Source organism: Arachis ipaensis, chromosome B3, assembly GCF_059453495.1.
Source record: "Arachis ipaensis isolate K30076 ecotype BB chromosome B3, ASM5945349v1, whole genome shotgun sequence".
In the NCBI taxonomy this organism is placed as follows: domain Eukaryota; kingdom Viridiplantae; phylum Streptophyta; class Magnoliopsida; order Fabales; family Fabaceae; genus Arachis; species Arachis ipaensis.
The window spans coordinates 143,088,900-143,106,788 of NC_142438.1; the positions used below are offsets into that span (position 1 = coordinate 143,088,900).

General features: G+C 35.9%; 5 protein-coding genes across 20 annotated transcripts; 2 read left to right on the forward strand and 3 right to left on the reverse strand.

Annotated features, from left to right (window-relative positions):
* Positions 1-356: 356 nt before the first annotated feature.
* Positions 357-4,038, forward strand: LOC107631634 (uncharacterized). Of its 14 annotated transcripts, none has more exons than XR_015907181.1 (11): positions 359-570; positions 681-759; positions 844-923; positions 1,010-1,076; positions 1,267-1,338; positions 1,819-2,037; positions 2,140-2,350; positions 2,454-2,597; positions 2,868-3,071; positions 3,153-3,279; positions 3,451-4,038. XR_015907181.1 is itself a non-coding variant. In XM_088507967.1 (8 exons), the coding sequence occupies exons 1-8, from the start codon at positions 495-497 to the stop codon at positions 2,457-2,459; spliced, it is 810 nt and encodes a 269-aa protein (XP_088364093.1). In that variant the 5' UTR covers positions 359-494; the 3' UTR covers positions 2,460-2,777. The 14 variants fall into 14 exon arrangements, 1 of the variants encoding a protein (XP_088364093.1); XR_015907179.1 differs by having other exon boundaries at positions 3,165-3,345; XR_015907180.1 differs by having other exon boundaries at positions 3,165-3,279; positions 3,432-4,038.
* A 1,253-nt stretch (positions 4,039-5,291) lies between these two features.
* LOC107634738 (heavy metal-associated isoprenylated plant protein 45-like) lies at positions 5,292-7,249 on the reverse strand. Its single transcript, XM_021119857.2, has 4 exons — positions 7,138-7,249; positions 6,193-6,803; positions 5,892-5,964; positions 5,292-5,719 (listed from the first exon to the last, which is right to left on the reverse strand). The coding sequence occupies exons 2-4, from the start codon at positions 6,196-6,198 to the stop codon at positions 5,523-5,525; spliced, it is 276 nt and encodes a 91-aa protein (XP_020975516.1). The 5' UTR covers positions 6,199-6,803; positions 7,138-7,249; the 3' UTR covers positions 5,292-5,522.
* An 808-nt stretch (positions 7,250-8,057) lies between these two features.
* Positions 8,058-9,143, reverse strand: LOC107634737 (tropomyosin). The gene is made up of 3 exons (XM_016338159.2): positions 8,973-9,143; positions 8,744-8,900; positions 8,058-8,351 (listed from the first exon to the last, which is right to left on the reverse strand). The coding sequence occupies exons 1-3, from the start codon at positions 9,141-9,143 to the stop codon at positions 8,218-8,220; spliced, it is 462 nt and encodes a 153-aa protein (XP_016193645.1). The 3' UTR covers positions 8,058-8,217.
* A 21-nt stretch (positions 9,144-9,164) lies between these two features.
* Positions 9,165-12,008, forward strand: LOC107631633 (Pentatricopeptide repeat (PPR) superfamily protein). 2 transcript variants are annotated; one of them, XM_016335135.3, is made up of 3 exons: positions 9,373-10,916; positions 11,263-11,392; positions 11,534-12,008. In XM_016335135.3, the coding sequence occupies exon 1, from the start codon at positions 9,373-9,375 to the stop codon at positions 10,744-10,746; it is 1,374 nt and encodes a 457-aa protein (XP_016190621.1). In that variant the 3' UTR covers positions 10,747-10,916; positions 11,263-11,392; positions 11,534-12,008. The 2 variants fall into 2 exon arrangements, with proteins under 2 accessions (XP_016190624.1, XP_016190621.1); XM_016335138.3 differs by lacking the exon at positions 11,263-11,392 and having other exon boundaries at positions 9,165-10,916.
* Positions 12,009-12,435: 427 nt separating this feature from the next.
* LOC107631632 (uncharacterized) lies at positions 12,436-14,445 on the reverse strand. 2 transcript variants are annotated; one of them, XM_016335134.2, is made up of 5 exons: positions 14,228-14,428; positions 13,918-14,138; positions 13,715-13,788; positions 12,790-12,899; positions 12,436-12,689 (listed from the first exon to the last, which is right to left on the reverse strand). In XM_016335134.2, the coding sequence occupies exons 2-4, from the start codon at positions 14,134-14,136 to the stop codon at positions 12,830-12,832; spliced, it is 363 nt and encodes a 120-aa protein (XP_016190620.1). In that variant the 5' UTR covers positions 14,137-14,138; positions 14,228-14,428; the 3' UTR covers positions 12,436-12,689; positions 12,790-12,829. The 2 variants fall into 2 exon arrangements, with proteins under 2 accessions (XP_016190620.1, XP_016190619.1); XM_016335133.3 differs by having other exon boundaries at positions 12,436-12,899; positions 14,228-14,445.
* Between the last annotated feature and the right edge of the window lie 3,444 nt (positions 14,446-17,889).

Genomic DNA, 17,889 nt, shown 5'->3' on the forward strand with positions numbered 1-17,889 from the left:
AAGTGGATTTAAAATATGTTTAAAATTACTAATTTTGAACATTCATATCCACTATATGCATTCAATAATAAAAATTTAGTTACTACTATTCAATCATGAAAACTAAAAATATATTAAAATATTAAATATGTGAAATGATAATATAAATATGCACAAATATATTGAAGTTAATTTATAAAATATTTCTCAATAAGTTATAACTTAAATAGCATAATCCTTTTATATTCATTTAGAAATTGCGAATTCGAGTCTCTTTATTTTTGGTAAAAAAATAATAATTTACAAAATATTTAATATTTTATTATTAGTGTAATTTTATTTTAACTATTTGAGAGTTTCAAGAAGGTTCTGTAGTCCACCCACAAAATTACACAAATACAGAGATTACTCGCACCACAAAACCAACAAATCCAAACCCTAATCCACTCTCTTTGCTCCTCCGCTCTCACACTCGTCACTCTCCTCGCTCTCTCTGTAACAACGTTGCGACCACCATGTCTCACTTTGGAAGGTCAGGACCTCCGGACATCTCCGACACCTACTCCCTCCTCGTACTTAACATCACTTTCCGTAAGCTCAACCTCTTTCCCTTTCCCTTCCCTTTTTTATGCTTCTTCCCTAATCTTTTAACCTAACACTCAATTTTATCTGCGTTTTTCGTGTTTCGATGTTCGTTAAAGGCACAACCGCCGACGACCTCTTTCCTCTCTTTGACAAGTATGGCAAGGTCGTTGACATCTTCATCCCCAAAGATCGAAGGTACTACTTATTCCCCGTCAATTTCAATTCTTTATTTAAATTTTAATTAATTAACTAACTAGATTAATTATTATATTGATGAAGGACTGGCGAGTCCAGGGGTTTTGCCTTTGTGCGTTACAAGTATGCCGATGAGGCTCAGAAGGCCGTCGAAAGGCTTGACGGTAGGGTTGGTGTTTCTGATTCTTATTTGATTCGTCAAAAGATAATATAATTTTGTAGTTTTCATCATTTGAATTTTGTTGTTCAGGAAGAATGGTTGATGGTCGGGAAATAACTGTCCAATTTGCAAAATATGGCCCCAATGCGGAGCGCATGTATGTTATCTTTTTCCATGTTCCTTAAAAAATTCAATATTTTATTTGGGTTCTCTAATCCATTAGTCATCGGTTCTTTATGTTTTAAAGAAATTGCATAACCTAAAGTTTATAAATTTTGTTGCTTGTTCTTGCATATGATGATTGTTATGCCTCGGTAGTTGACAAGTTTGGTTTATTTGATTTACAGTCACAAAGGAAGGATTATTGAATCAATGCCAAGAACAAGGCATAGGTCAAGGAGCCGCAGCCCAAGGAGAAGGTGTGTTCTGCTTTTTAGTTTTCATATATCTGAAAGCTTGTTTTGTCTCTTTGCTGGTAGACTTGAATCCATGCAAGGCTTATCTCATTTTCTCTGATTCTGATTCTGCACTGGAATGAGATGTTTTATTCACTTTTATGATTTAAGTGCATTGACTCTTCTTGTACAGAAAATCTTGTATCGCATAAATTTTAACATGTGTGCAGTGTAGCACTTGCATCAGATTTCATATTAGCTTTGTTAGGCTCAAATAAATCCTTTGAAATTTTCTTCTTTCCAGCTACCACTGCTGACATTGTAATTGATTATTAGCTGGTGTAAACAATTATTTTGATGATGTGTTCGAGCATCTTATATATTTAATCTTTAAAATTTTCTTGTGATAATTAAAATTTATTTAGAACATCCTATGGTGTTTAGTTATTCGCATCTAGTGCCATTGCTAGAAATTTGTATTGATCAAAGACCATTTGTTTGCAGGTACCGTGATGATTACAGAGACAGGGATTACCGTAGGAGAAGTCGTAGCAGAAGTTATGATAAGTATGAACGTGACCGGTACCGTGGGAGGGACAGAGATTATCGTCGTCGAAGCAGAAGCCGCAGTGCCAGCCCTGATTACAAGAGTCGAGGGAGGGGGCGCTATGATGATGATGATGATGATCGTCGTAGTAGAAGCCGGAGCCGATCGGTGGATAGGTTCTCTTACATTGATTCTTTATCTCTCTTTGCTGTTATTTTGTCACCATGAAGTGTGTTTTTTTTTTTTTTTTTGACATTTTCATTGTTGGTACCTTTCAGCCGCTCCCCTGCACATAGTCCTAGTCCTCGAAGGAGTCCTTCACCCCGCAGGAGTATGTCTCCTGAAAGGAGTGCATCCCCAAGAAGTCCTAGAGGTGAAAGTCCTGATAATCGTAGCCGTGATGGACGATCTCCCTCACCTCGCAGTGTCTCACCACGTGGTCGCCCTGATGCTTCGCGAAGCCCATCCCCTCGGAATTCAAATGGTGATGTAAGTAATGTTTGGTTCAAGTTTTGCAGTGAATAGTTGTTTTTGCAATCTTAGATAGTTTCCTCTACCCTCTGTGACACCTAATATCTACCCTCTTTTGCAGGCGTAAGCTCTCTTGCATGAAAATTCTGGAGACACCTTGAGCATGAGCAGTGCAGCTGTAGCTGTTGTGAAAATGTTGAATCTTCTGGTCAATGTTAATGATCTTATCAGTCATTGAAGGATTTTATGATCTATGTGCTGTTTGGTAGGGTCAAACCTCCTTGGTGTTTAAGTGTTTCCATATTTGGACATGATGTTTTTTTCTACTTGCTTATTTAATAACTGTTGGAACATGTAGTTGATAGGTTAGTACTTCAGTCTATGAGGGATCTTGTTATTGTAGTTTCTTTTTACTACTTGCTGCATGTTCATTTCTCTTTCTCTATTTTCACTTCTCACTTTTCAGAAAGGAATATGGTTGTGGTCTAGTTTAAACTCAGTTAATTTATGATGAACAACTTACTGGGTTTTATAGTTGTGATCGGGAAAAGTGATGGGCCTGATTGGTGCATGTTGACATTGTTGCTGTTGATGCTGTTTCTAGTCATTGATGATGAGTGGTCGTGAGTTGTACCCGGTTGCAAGAGTATGCTGGTTTTAGGAGTATGATTGTTTTTTGCCGTGCTGGTTTGACAGACACTAAGTAGACTTGGTTTTTTCCTGAATGGTCTGATTATTGGTAAGCTTTTTGGTTACTTGCTTATTTTTCCTCAGAATTCTTATCTTTGATTTGCCGTGTTTGTTCTTAATCGGAACAAAGTTGTCCTGAAAGGGATTCTCATTGCTGTGACGGACACAAGTTGCACATTTTTTGACATGTAGCTGAAGCCCCTGTAGGAGTTGGATCATTCATTTGTTGATTCAGATGCAGATACTAAACATAAATCGTGAGAACTAAATATGAACTATAATTTGCTGGTGTTTTAGTTCGAACTATAATGAAGTTGACAATGGTAACATGTTCATTGTTACTTTTTAAGGGTATTTTACTGGTAACTTATTTAATATTCACCTTTATAATATCTGCTACTTAATGTAGTGAGATATATTTGTTGTAGCACGCTGCTCCATGAAACTGTAGCTGTGCGATGGTAGCAGATGCATCTTTTTTGTGAAATGAGTGATGGTGAATAATTTGAAGAACTAACCAATGACTGTAGCTGACTGTTGCTGCCCTATTTGTTGTGGTCGGGTTGGCAATGGTATTAGCAGTTCGTACTGCCGATAGCTGTCTCATGATGCTGATGGTTTCTGTTGATTCCAAAGCTGCCTGACAGAATTTTCACTATTAAGCTGGTGAAACCGTTCCTGTGTTAGTCAGTCTTTCACAGATTCTATTGTGAGTCATAAATCATTTGTTCGTTAATTAAACTGTTTGCTCATTTGTCATTTGTTGCTTTATCATTATGACCACCTTTGCCAATAGTGGTGTAGTTAGGAGGTAAAACACATTTGATAATGGTGTGTCCAACTATAACTGTTCTCAGTAAAATCTGAGTAGTCCTGTGCCCATGATTGGAGAATTAACTGATGTTAGTGTCGGTTATTATTTTGGGATGGTTGCAATCTCTACAGTAAGAATTCTAAATCGGTAATATGTATGGTTGAGCGAATAATTGAATGATATTGCATTCTTTTTTGGAGCAGTATTCTGTGCTGTGGTATGAAGGCTTGTTGTAGAGCTACATTAGTTGAATGAATATATGTGCTTATGGACGTGTCTTCATCATCTTCCTCGGTGTTTTCACGTAATTTTAAATGAGATAAAGCAAAGGAGAAAAAGATATAGACATGGGGAAAGTGTTTAGCACATTATCTTTCATGCAGTAACAATTTATTTTTGGGTAGGATTATCGATACGATATAGAATTTCAGATTTCTTCTAATCAAATATTATAACTTTATTAATCCATTAAATGGAGGTAGAGGTGTATTTATTATTGGTCGCTGACAAAAATACCCTCGTAATTTAAAAATGTGATAAAAATATCTAACATTAAATATGTATTTTCAAAAACTTTTGGTTGAATTTTGATGTTTTTTCCGGGCATGATTAGAAAAATGAAATATTTTTATTTTTAAAATTTGGTTTTTTTTTTTTTGCTAAGTTTGTATTTTTTTGGCCTAACAATTAATAATACTTTCAAAAAATAAAATAAAAATATAGGGATCAAATTTTTATTCCATTTTTGTGTGCATTTTTTAAACAGTTATTAAATATTATTGTAAAATTATGAATTAAATGCATAAGTGGTTTGTCAAATACGATTAGGGATGTCAACACCACTCGAATTCGCAAGTACTCATCCCGCCTCCTATTTGCTCGCGGCCGGGAATTACTCACCCCGCACCGGGGCGGGTTTTTAGCGGGACGGATTCTTGGGCGGAGCGGGGCGGGTTTAGGTTCTACCTGCTCCGGTATATATATAATATATAATTTTAATATATAATGTGTAATATATGTAAGGTCAAATAAATTTTGAAATTTAATTTTTTATTAGATTTTAATAATTATAGGGGCGGGGCGGGTACCCGCGGGGCAGGTTAGAGTTCAATCATTTACTATCCACGGGTAGGAGCGGGGTGGATTTTATGCAGGTTATTGTAAGGCGGGGCGGGGTCGGGTAGAGCAAAAATCCGCCCCTATCCGTCCTGTTGTCACCCCTAAATACAAAAGTTGTTTGTCACTTACAAAAAAAATATTATTTTTGTCGCGTTTTTAAATTATTTGAAGGTATTTTTGTCAATAATAAAAGTCGGGTGTATTTTTGTCAGGGATGAAATTATTTAGGTGTAATTTTGGTAATTTGCCCTATTTTTTATTATATTTATTAGGTTTCAAATGGTAAATCTCTCTCCCCCCGAACTGGGCCAATCAAGACCTCTAAGCGGAATTGTGAAAAAAGAGTGTCATAACTCATAAGTCATAACCCAACCATTTTGATATAGATGTTCTTGTGACATTTGATTGGTCATGGTTTCTGACTTTCATCCTTCCATGGAATGAGAGAGAAAAAAAATAGAACATGCATGTCATCCATATATATAGAGAGAGACCCAATAAGAAAACTCCAAAAGAGAAAGAACCTATTATATCATATTTTGATGGGGTTGGAGGATGTGAAAGAAACTAGAAAAAGTTGAAGGGATTGAATCTAAAGCTGGTATATGTGGCACTGACATAAGCATTAAGCAATTCATTCTGCGCAGACCAGAAATCAGCCTTGAGACCCCCCCTTCTCACTGCTTTTAGGATCTTGTTCTTGTGTATGTACCCAGTCACCACTACCTTTTGGCAGTTAGCATCCACTTCCACCTTCTCTATCCCTGCACGTTGGTCCAATAAAAACTCACATTAGTTCCAACAGCTAGCTGATCTCAATCATTGTGGCATTGATTGCCAAATAGGAGAATAATTCCTATGCATTGTGTCAGCCAGTTGAAATTCAATGGATTGAAAATATAAAATATAAACCTTATCATTATCAGACAAACCCACCTTTCAATTTTGATAGACATTTCCTTAGTCTTTTCTCGTGTACACAAACCATTTCCACTTTTAACTCCACAATCTGCAAAACAGGATAGTGATGGAAATGTTATTAGACACAATTATCTACATTTGTTAAAATGTGTTATACAACAGCGTTTGTTGATTGAACATGCATGCTTTCTTCTATTATTACTTCCGTAAGACTTCTTTGGTTCCATCAAAATAATTAAACACCACTTGATTTTTCGATATTCGTCTGCATAGACCATGTGAAAATCTATATGAGAAGTTATGAAGATAATTATACCTCCATGAAAACTGCTGAGAGGAGATAAGTGACGCTAAGGAGTGATGAAATTCAAAATCAAACTAGAGATGAAATGTTGAAGAAGGACGACCAGGACTCGGGAGTGACAGATAAGTACAATAATGAGTATTGAGACACAACAGTTCCGAAGCAATTTGAAATGATATGGTTAATCCAATGAGTGAGAGAGACAAACAGACAGGGTTGTATTTATATACTACTATGTAACATCAAATCAAGGACAAGCTCACATTAAAGTGAGTGAGGATTGCGTTGGGTTTTGAGATTGATGGCAAATTTGATGTGGAAGTAGTACAAGACAAGACCACATGCTTTTTCAGGGACAGTAGCACCACAATGAGCTTTGGAATATGCGATACAAGGCCCAAGGCTTTCGATCCACGCAAAGCAAAGCAAAGAAGTGTATCAGAATTTGAAATGATTGGCTTTGACAGGTCCAACATCACTTTTCTTCCTTTTGACCCAAGTTATGATCAGAGAGAGAGAGAGATTGAATTCTTGGCTTTGATGAATTGTAACAGTTGCACGCAGAATGTTTAACATTTGGTGTTAATTTTCTGTCTACTATTATCTCCAATCTGTCATATGTCCTACTAAATAACACAATTTTAACAGAAAATCATAAGCATAATTTCGGTGTCATATAACTTTATGATGACATTGTAGAGTTATATGCATATTTTCCATGTAAGCAGTGAGGATTTGCCACAGAGAAAACAAAATGCGTGGCCTATAGCATATGCTGAAGCTAGCTACTATGATGATGTGACTGATATAAAGTGCATTAATTCTTTACTTGTTATCTGACATATGCTATTTTATTTTGCATCGTTGTCGAGAGCCTTCAGCAAAGAAAAGGAAGAATTAAAGAAAAAGAGAATAGAAACGTCTATCATGCAGAAGAATGACAACAGGAAAACATACCAAGTAGCAAGTTTGGTATACTCGCCATTGGGATACGAGCCTTCTCTCTCAACTTTATTTTAATTCTTCCAAACTGCTACTATATATTGGACTTCCTCAGTACCGTTGCTAGCTAAGAGTTTAGTAAGGAAAATGTTGGAAGATTCTTTCTTCCAAAAGCTTAACGACACAGAAACATGAGAATGAACAGTTGAAAAATATTTACCCAAGTTTAGTAAGGAAGCCGGTGGAAGTATCATGAAGCAAAGTTGCAATTGTGTTGCATTAGAGTAGACTAGATTTTCATATAAACTTCAACTGTATACAATATCTCACTATAAGATAAAATATGATTAATAGTAATACAAACAGTTCATATCAAGAATCGAATTTTCCTTTTTCCTTTAAAAGGAAATTGTCTCTTTACATATCATTGGCATCTTGGAAGGCCAACAATATAAAAGGAAGAAAGAATGTGGAGAAGCATGCACAGCTAGAGTCTAGAAAAACAGAGAGAAAATAGGTATAGAAATTGAAGAAAGTAAGATCACAGATTTCTTAATTACTATAAACTAAAGCCAATGATAGCCATCACCAAAACGTAAAAGATCAATCAATTATTTTGAGGTATAATTGCTTTGCACCTTGTAAAAGTGAAACTCTAGTTCATCCTAGTTACTTCTGATGGATAACATAACACACAAGAGCGTCACGACTTGTAGATTTTGAACAGTTGTTTCTTTATAGCTAAATAAAAGGAAAAGCAAAGAAACAATCACAGCACGCCTTCAAATCAATTATGTTTTTCTTCAAGATGAAAATTGAAAAACATATTTTACTGACTTTTTAAGGTAAGTACCGTGATCAATCATAGCTTGTGAATTATGATGGCTCCACCTAATATATCTATTTAGCCAACTGTTGCTTTCCGAGAAATAAGATCATAGAACAGGAAATTCATATGGAAATGATAAAAATATAAAGATGTTGGGAAAACAATCTTCACAGTTTACATACTAGTTTGATTCAATTTACATGCCAATTCTAACAAAAATAATGAATAAGGAAAGAAAGGAAAAGGAGTACGAAGCACCCTGGCTTTTACATAGACGTGGAAATAGATTCCTTTCCTCCAAGTGTTTGAATAATAGCTTCCAGGAGTTTAATATCATCATCACGCTTTGCAATTTCTTCTTGCTTTGCACGTAACTCTTCCATGTGCAGCTCAAACACCTCTGCAATGAAAATTAAATGTTAACTTTGCTCATAAGAGACAAACAGAGTTGCATTAAATTTCTGCTGCAAATCCCGAAATCTACGCCCTCTCCTCAACCAAAACAGGATTTGAAACTAGGAACCCAGGTTGAAGTTTCCAGGCACAATGGCATCAACACAATTTCAAAAATTCAAGGCAGGGCTACTACATCAGTGTGTAGCTGAATGTGGACTTAATTGCTCCATAATGGAAATTAGCAACTTAATAATTTCTTCAATCAAAATCAACATGCATAGTTCATTCATATTGAAGGACAACAGGGAAAAAAACAAGGAGAGTTACTCCAGATCAAAACAGGCAGTTGCAAATTATGATTACAGTTTGAGTTGTAAGGATTCATGGTGAACATACTTGTGGTGTTCTCAAGCTCTTTGGTGACCTCTTGCGCGTGCAATTCAGAAGCTCTCTGTGCCGCTTCGGCCTGTCGCTTCTCAGAGCGAGCGCGGGCAGCTGCGGTGATGGCGGCATCAAGCTCTCGTTCCAAAGTCTCCACTCTCTGCTCCAGAACCTAGATGCAACACAGATTCTTATTGTTTAGGAACTCGTAGATTGTTACAAGGGGGAAGAAGGGGAATAATACCTTGATGGTGCGGGCTTGGTCAGCGGTGAGGGAGGCTTTGGCGAAGCTTTCTTCGTCGACGAAAACGGCCTTCTTCAGAAGAAGCTTCTGGAGAGACTCCAGATTGGATGCCATCTCCGTCAGATTCGTGATCGCCCCGTTCCATCGCTCGCTTCCTCCTTTCTCATCCATACTCGCTACTCACCTTAACTCAACTTACCTCTCATTTCATTCTCACTTGAACAGGGCAGATTAGTAAATTACCATACCAACTTTTTTTTTTTTGGTTCGGTACGCTATCTCCCAATCCTTCTCCTTCTTCCGATCGGCGATTCCAAGCGTCCATGCCGTCATCTCTATTCGTCTGAACGCGGCGTAGATAACAATTTTGGGTTTAGGGTTTCGGATCTTAATTCATCCAATGCTGACTAATCGTGCAACACTCATCCAACTACTCCGCAACTCAATCCTCAATGCGAAAACCCTAACAACCACCGCCACCGCGACCTCTTCTAACCGGGACGAGTACTTCACGGCAATCCACCACGTGTCGAACATCGTGCGGAAGGACTTCTACATGGAGCGAACCCTCAACAAGCTCCGAATAACCGTCACGCCGGAGCTGGTTTTCCGCGTCCTCCGCTCCTGCTCCAACTCCCCCGATGAATCCCTCCGCTTCTTCAACTGGGCCTGCTCCCACCACTCCACCTCCTACACCCCCACGTCCGTGGAGTTCGAACAACTCCTCAACACTCTCGCCCGCCACAAAAACTACAACACCATGTGGAAACTCATCCACCAGTTCAAGAACCCTAGCAACAGCACCGGCTCCAGCACCATGTCCCTCTCCACCGATGCCGTCTCCTCCATCATCGAATGCTATGGCACTCACCGCCTCGTTGACCAGGCTGTCCAGGTCTTTAACAAGTCGCCTTCACTCTTCAACTGTCCCCAAACTGTCGCCATCTACAACTCCCTCCTCTTCGCCCTCTGCGAGTCCAAGCTCTTCCACGGCGCATACGCCTTAATACGCCGCATGATCCGCAAGGGCGTCTCCCCCGACAAGAGGACCTATTCCACCCTTGTCAATGCCTGGTGCTCCAATGGGAAAATGCGTGAGGCGCAGCAGTTCTTAAAGGAAATGAGTGATAAAGGATTCAATCCTCCTGTTAGGGGCAGAGACCTTCTTGTCGAGGGGCTGTTAAACGCAGGCTACTTTGAATCTGCTAAGGAAATGATGAGGAAGATGGTGAAGGAGGGCTCTGTCCCTGATGTGGAAACGTTCAATGTATTGGTGGAATCTGTGTGCAGAACAGGGCAAGTTGAGTTCTGTGTTGGGTTGTTTCGCGAAGTGTGTCAGTTGGGGATGGTGCCCGATGTTAACACCTACAAGGTTCTGATTCCGGCTGTGTCAAAGGCCGGGTTGATGGACGAGGCGTTTAGGCTGTTGCATAATTTGGTTGAGGATGGGCACAGGCCATTTCCTAGCTTGTATGCTCCGATCATTAAGGCATTGTGTAAGAGGGGACAGTTTGATGATGCGTTTTGCTTCTTTGGCGACATGAAAGCGAAAGGGCATCCCCCTAATAGGCCTGTGTATACCATGCTGATAACAATGTGTGGTCGCGGAGGGAGGTTTGTGGATGCTGCTAATTACTTGATGGAGATGACTGAGATGGGATTGGTGCCAATATCAAGGTGTTTTGATATGGTTGCTGATGGGTTGAAGAATTGTGGGAAGCATGATTTGGCCAAGAGGGTGGAACAGCTGGAGGTTTCGATCCGTGGGGTTTGATGGATCTCAGAGAGTCAGAAGCTTCCGTATCATTCATTGTGTGGTGGCTGGTTAGCTTCCTGCTTGCTTGTGGCAGATATGATGCTATCTGCATACATTGATTGTAGCTGGCAGGGTGTTGGAACTTCTGGTTGAGGAATGCCGAAAAGGAGTCTAAACAATGCAACTAGGTCCTTGTTCTTGTCTAGCACTTCCTTTTCTTCTTAATCTTATTCGTTCTATCATATCTAATTGCATTCCTAAAATTGATGAGGTTTCCTTCTAACATACCTTAATGAATTGAATGATTACACTGTTTTGCTTGCTATTACCTGCATATATATCATTGCAATCATCATGCCTTTCCACAAACTTTTAGTGTTAGTCATTGCATCATCCATTACTTTGCCAATAAATGTACTGGAAAACCCTCAAATTCTGGAATGTATGAACATACAATACAAAAGCCATTTTTCTTTCTGATCCAAATACTTTTCTTTTTCCCCTTTTTTTCTCCCACTTTTTGGCAATGATCAGACGAGATTTTGATAAGGCATTGCAAATCTGTTGAATACCGTTTCAAGCACCCGCTGATGTGGCTAGAATATGTTTAACCACCTCTAGGAGAGAATGGTTAGTCCTGGAATAAATTAAAGTTTGAATCATTGTAAGTAATAGCTTTCATGAAAGAAAGAAGCTTTTCTCTTTGTTAAATCATTCTTAGGTTTCTATTAGAGTTTTGGCAAAGTGGAGCTTACACTTTCCATAACTTGGAAATGTGATTGATTTTTTGCATTCCTTCTTTCAGTGAATCATTCCCATTCTGGCATTCTTTGCTAATGTTTTTACCATATTCCAACCAAAAGAGGCCTGGAGGGAGGCTGAATTGCAGACGAGGGACCCAAATCTTCCATGTTCATGGCATAACTATTGGAGCGTCTCTAATCTTTTGGAGACCTTGTTTGAATTGGCAGCTTTGATGTATGACTTTGGAAATTCACACATCTGGATCAAACAGAAATTACATTTTTTTTTATCGTCTTTAATATCCTGATTGAATTTCGTTTTCCAGCTTGTAATTCTGCTGAAGAAATGTTTAACTGCTTGTAAAAGTAATAATATTTGTAGCTACATGTAGCTTTAGAGCTCCTGTTTGTTTTTTGTAATGAAAGGAAAATAATGTTACACATTGTTGCAGCACTTTCTATAGTTTCTAGGTAAATCTAAAAACTTAAAAGAGATTTAAGTTTGTCTCTGATTATTAGATTCCCTCTCAAATTTTAGTTCATAAAGAATATCTATTTTTTAAAAAAGATTTAGATCTAACATTTTTCACTTATATGTAAATGTGGTATGACTACTTCATGAATAAGATATTTCTTCTGTCAAAAAAAAAAGTTACGCTCAATTGAATATGACCATCTAGAAGTCTTACATCTGTTTGTAGCATTAAAATGGCTTCAAGTACACTCTCTTATTAAACTGGCCCTTAGTTATATTTTATTTTATAAATTTATTTTTGTATGGATACAATCATAAACACATCTTCGGACTTGAATACTTGATGGTAAATCTAAGCAGCAAGCCAGCAACACTGGTCCTCCATGAGTTGTTGTTTGTTGGCCAAAGGCGAAGAGGTTTACGCAGTGGTCCCAAAAACCACCAATTATGCACGCTTATAGCTTATACTTACAAATAACAATTAAGTACTTAAACCGGCAAAAGCAAGATCAATATCTCTATTCAGCTTCAAAAGGACATTGTTTATTCATTAGTAATTATATTTAGCATCAGAATAATAAGAACCAAAACACACAGCTGCTAATTTCTCTTTAGTGGAGACAATATAACATCAAATATCTTTCTCGGGTACACAGATGCTCCTACTATAATTTTAGTAACCAACTGTCCACCCACCACTCCATTGATCTTTAAACGTGAAAACAGATCCAATAGCAGGGTAGCTTAGGAAACAAAAAAGGAAAATAAAACATTAATATCAAACAGCCAATCCCCTGAAATAGCTAATTATGAAAAGTGAGATCTATAAATGGTTGGCTCTACCTATCAATCAACTTCTGCCGCTTAAATACAAATAGTTTGATCATTCGGTCCCCCTGTTCCGTTCTCCACCACAACAGTAGAAGTGTGGACGCTTGACACGGCCACAACTCCTGTACAAGAGTCAAGTTAAATACTCATCTGAACCAACAAACGGAAACACAAAATATTTGACCTTTTGCTCTAATCATAATAGCTGAAATTCTGATTTTAAATCTTAAATGAATCAACAATTCTAAAAAATTTCTACTAGGTAGGACAATTTTACGATTTAAATTTTGTTACAGCTTCATATTTTATGTGTTTAACTTACTCTTTAGATTTTACTTGAAATCTCAATTTTCTCTACCTTAGCTCTAATTACTTAATATCTTGGCCAGAAAATTCATATATTTAAATCGTCTGCTCTTTCCACTATCATGTATAATTCTATGTGGACATATACTTGGTAAGCATCACTATGCACAATACTTCACACAGAGAATACAGGAGAAACCTAAACATGACATGTAGGCGAATTGCAATTTGCAACCCCTCACCCCGGTTCTGTTTCTTAAGATATAGTTGCATTGCAACTTTAATCCTCCATTAAATAAATTGTGCCTCTCGCACTATACCATTCACTAATTCAGTGGCCCCGGCCCATTCCTTTCAACAGAAACTAGAACACTTTCCATAACACTGGGATAATGTAATAAGAACCTAGAATTCTAGAAAACAAACTCATATCGCGAGATATTTACCAAAACTGTTGTATCATAGATTCAAAGATATGATAGGTACCACAGAGTTGTTCACTGGAACAAAGTATCACACATAATACCAAATTGAACTATTTCATGACAACAATAATGATAAACCTTTCAAAATCAAAAGGTATAAATAATAAATAACAACAAATTATATAGGGAAGCAATCCAAAACTTACTTGCATAGGACAATCACAGGAGTAGGTTTCAAAGCTTTGGGTCCATTCCTTATTCCTCTTTTATGCTTTGAAATCTACATGATAGACAACAAAAATGAAGCAATTATACAGCACTTCAATTACTACTTAAATCGACGTAGATTTGGCTCTATATTACTCGTTCCTAATGTCATTTTATCTCTAGAGAACCAAGCATACCTTACCTTCTTTTTAGGCACAGCCATGAGCTCCAAAGAACCACCAAGGTAGGAACTTTGGGAACTGAACTCAGGTAAAACCGATTGTGATGATTGAACCCCGTTGTCAATGATCCCAGCTAGAGGAGGAGATTGGGCCACAGATTGCATCCACCTTCTGAACCCTAAAATGCTACCCATTTCCCCTCCGGTGATCTTAAGCACTGCGAATCTCGCCGCCGCCATTGCTGTAGGATTAAACAACACCACCGGGAAAGTGAAAATTGAATGAAAATGGAAAATAAAATGACGAATTAATTGAAGTTTGATGGTTTACCAAAACGAAGGCGATGAAGTTGAATGCTTGCAATAACGGATAGTTAGATGGAGATAGAGTGAATTGAAGCGATAGTGTGAGCCCGGTATGACAAATTTTGGATTAGGATGGTGGAGTTCGTGATCGAAGATGAAGCAAGTATTCTTCTGCCACTCTCCAAAGTCCAATTGCAAAAAACCCTACTTATTAATGGATGAAGAACAACAGTGGAGGTGGACAGTTCTTATTTTCCACGTCATCGTATATTAAAATGAAATTGTACTCACACAAATTTTAAAATCACTAATATTTTTAGTTATTACACAGTAAATTTAGTTATTATATATAAAAAATAATAAAAATAAAAAAATGTTAAATAGTATATAATTATCTCACAAGACAACCAAACTCTAAACAAAAAAATACGTTAATTCTAACTAATATTTAATAAATAAATCAACAATTTAATATATCACTTAATTATATTTTATTAGTTCAAACAAAAAACATTAACAAAATGATTAATCAATTTCATATAAATAAATATTAAAAACCAAAAAAATATTTTTTATTTAATATTTCATTATCTTTTAAAATAATTATCAAAAGTCATTTAAGATTTTTTCTTTCTAAAGTAACCTACCTCATTTCTAATTCCAATCTTTTACCATCGTTACTCAAATCCTTTCTTATTCATCTCGTCTCTTTCTCTTTACCACCCCAAGTGAAGCAGTTGTTTACTTTGACATAATTGAGATGGATAAATTTTCAACCATTGAGATAGATCCTGAATGCAATATTCATGTCTTCAATAATAATCTTTTCGCCACTCCAAAGCTTAGTTTAGTGGCAATTGTATATGTCTTGCTAGAAAGTGCATCAGGATTAAAATCCTAATTAGGATTAAAAAGTGATTATACACTATAAAAAAATTTAGTAATTATGACGGTTTTTTAGGATTATTACGATAGTTTGAATCGCTATTATTACTTTAAATGACGACTAAAAAAATTGTCGTAATTCTAAATGTCATTTAGTTATTACAGCGGTTTTTTAAAAATTGTCACAATTTCTATTATTAAAACGGCGGTTCAAATTGTTGTTATTTTTAAATAAAACATCATTTTATTGTTGATTAAAACAGCGGGTCAAACTGTCATTATTTTCAGATAAAATGACATTTTTTGATTGGTTAAAACGGCGTTCTTTTGATTGGTTAAAATGACGGTTCAAACTGCCGTTATTTCCAAATAAAACAATTTTTGTTGGTTAAAATGACGTTTCATGTTATTTAAAACGGCAATATTTATTGTTTAAAAATTGTAATTTAAAACTGACGTTTTTTACTAAGTTAAAATGGTGTTTTAATTATTTAAAATGACAGTTACAAGCTGCCATTTTTACCGAATAAAAATAATATTTTTTATCGTTTAAAAAAATAATTTTAACCGTTGTTTTTATTACGTTAAACAAACATTTTTTTGTTTAAAATTTTACAATGACAAAAAATCATAACCCATAAAAAAAAATTAAATGTGTATGTTAGAGTGTATAACCCAAAAAAAAAAAAAAAATAGTCCTCTCAAATAGGTGTTTATCAAAAGTCAATGAATTAGTTAAAGAACTTTAACCAAATTTTAAATAATTGGTTTTTAAAATAGTTAATAAGTTATAACTATTTTTGAAAATAGTTAATTGTATTAGTAAAAATCGGTTTACAAACCGATTAACCAAGCCAAAATGAGTTTTGATGGTTCAGAATTTTAAAGTTAATTTTTCTAATATAAATATATTATAAAATTAAATCGCTTTTATGATAGATAAAAAGATTAAATTATTTTTTTAAAGTGTTAAAATTCAATTTATAAGTTAAAATTAATTTTTTATAAAAATAAATTTTAAATTAAAAAATGGTTTTTGAAAAAATTAATTTTTAAGTTAAAACTGATTTTTTTAAAAACTATGTTATTACTTTTATAACCCATTATTATTAATCAAATCTTCTATTTAAAACCAATTTAGTTAGTAACTTAACCTAAATTTTTTATTAATCCAAATCAGATTTGACTTTTTAGTTAACTTTAATCATATACATTCTTATTTTTGAGCTGGCCACTGGAGTTTTCAAATGCTTTTATTCTCCAAAAATCAGCAGTTTCATTAAAATTAAAAATTCACTAACTTGCTATTCTACCTTAAATTGAAAGCATAAATTAATGTTTTGTAGTCTTGTGAGTAAGTTCTCAATGATCATCTTTATCATTGAATTTTAATTTTATTATATTATTTTAAAATCATCTTTTACTATTAACTCCATTAGTGTGACAATAATAATACAACAATAACAACAAAGTCTTGTCTTATTAGGTGGAGTCGGCTATATGAATCAAACGACGCTATTGAGCTCTATCATGTATCATGTCTATAGAGAGACTGTTTACATGTAGATCTCGTTTGACCACCTCATGGATGGTCTTCTTAGGTCTTCTTCTACCTTTCACCCCTTATCCATCTTTCATCTCATCCATCCTCCTAATTGGGTATTCTGTCGATCTTCTTCTCACATGTCCGAACCACCTGAGACGCGATTCTACCATATTTTTCACAATAGATGCTACTCCAACCCTCTCTCTTATATCTTCATTCCTTATTCTATCCAATCTCGTATGACCATTCATCCATCTCAGCATCTTCATCTCTGCTACACTTAACTTATGTTTGTGCTCCCCTTTGGCCGCGCCAATACTCTGTACCATAAAACATAGCTAGTCTGATAGTAGTGCGATAGAATTTACCTTTAAGTTTTAAAAGTACTTTTTCGTCACATATAAAACCAGACGCACTCTGCCATTTTGACCAACCTACTTGAATCTTATGATTTACATGATGTTCAATATTTTCGTTATCCTGTATGATGTACCCAAGATACTTAAAACTCTTAACTTTTCGTAGGATATTATCTCCAATCTTCACCTCTATATTAGGATTTTTCCTTCGCATGCCGAACTTACATTTCATATATTCCATATTGCTACGGCTTATGTGTAGACCATACACTTCTAATGCTTCTTTCCATAACTCCAACTTCTTATTTAGGTCTTTCATTGACTTTTCCATAAGGATGATATCATCGGCAAAAAGCATGCACCATGGTATATGCTCTATGAGTACTTCTAAGACTAATGTGAAAAGGTATGGATTTAAGGATGATATCCCTGGTGTAATTCTATACCAATAGGAAATTTCGCTGTCACACCACCTTGAGTCTTCACACTAGTTGTAGCTCCATCATACATGTCTTTAATTGCACAAATATATGTAATTCTTATTCTCTTGTTTTCTAAAACTTTCCATAAGACCTCCCTTGGCACCCTATCGTACTCTTTTTCCAAATCAATAAATACCATATGTAGATCCTTTTTATTACTACGATACCTCTCCATCATCCTTCTTAACAGGTATATTGCTTCAGTGGTGGATCTGTCTGGCATAAAACTAAATTGATTATCTATTACTTGTGTCTCTTGTCTCAGCCTCCGTTCTATCACCATTTTCCATAACTTCATGGTATGGCTCATGAGCTTAATCCCTCTATAGTTTTCGCAACTTTGTATATCCTCTTTATTCTTGTAGATAGGTATTAAGGTGTTCTTTCTCCACTCATTTGGCATCTTCTTAGACCT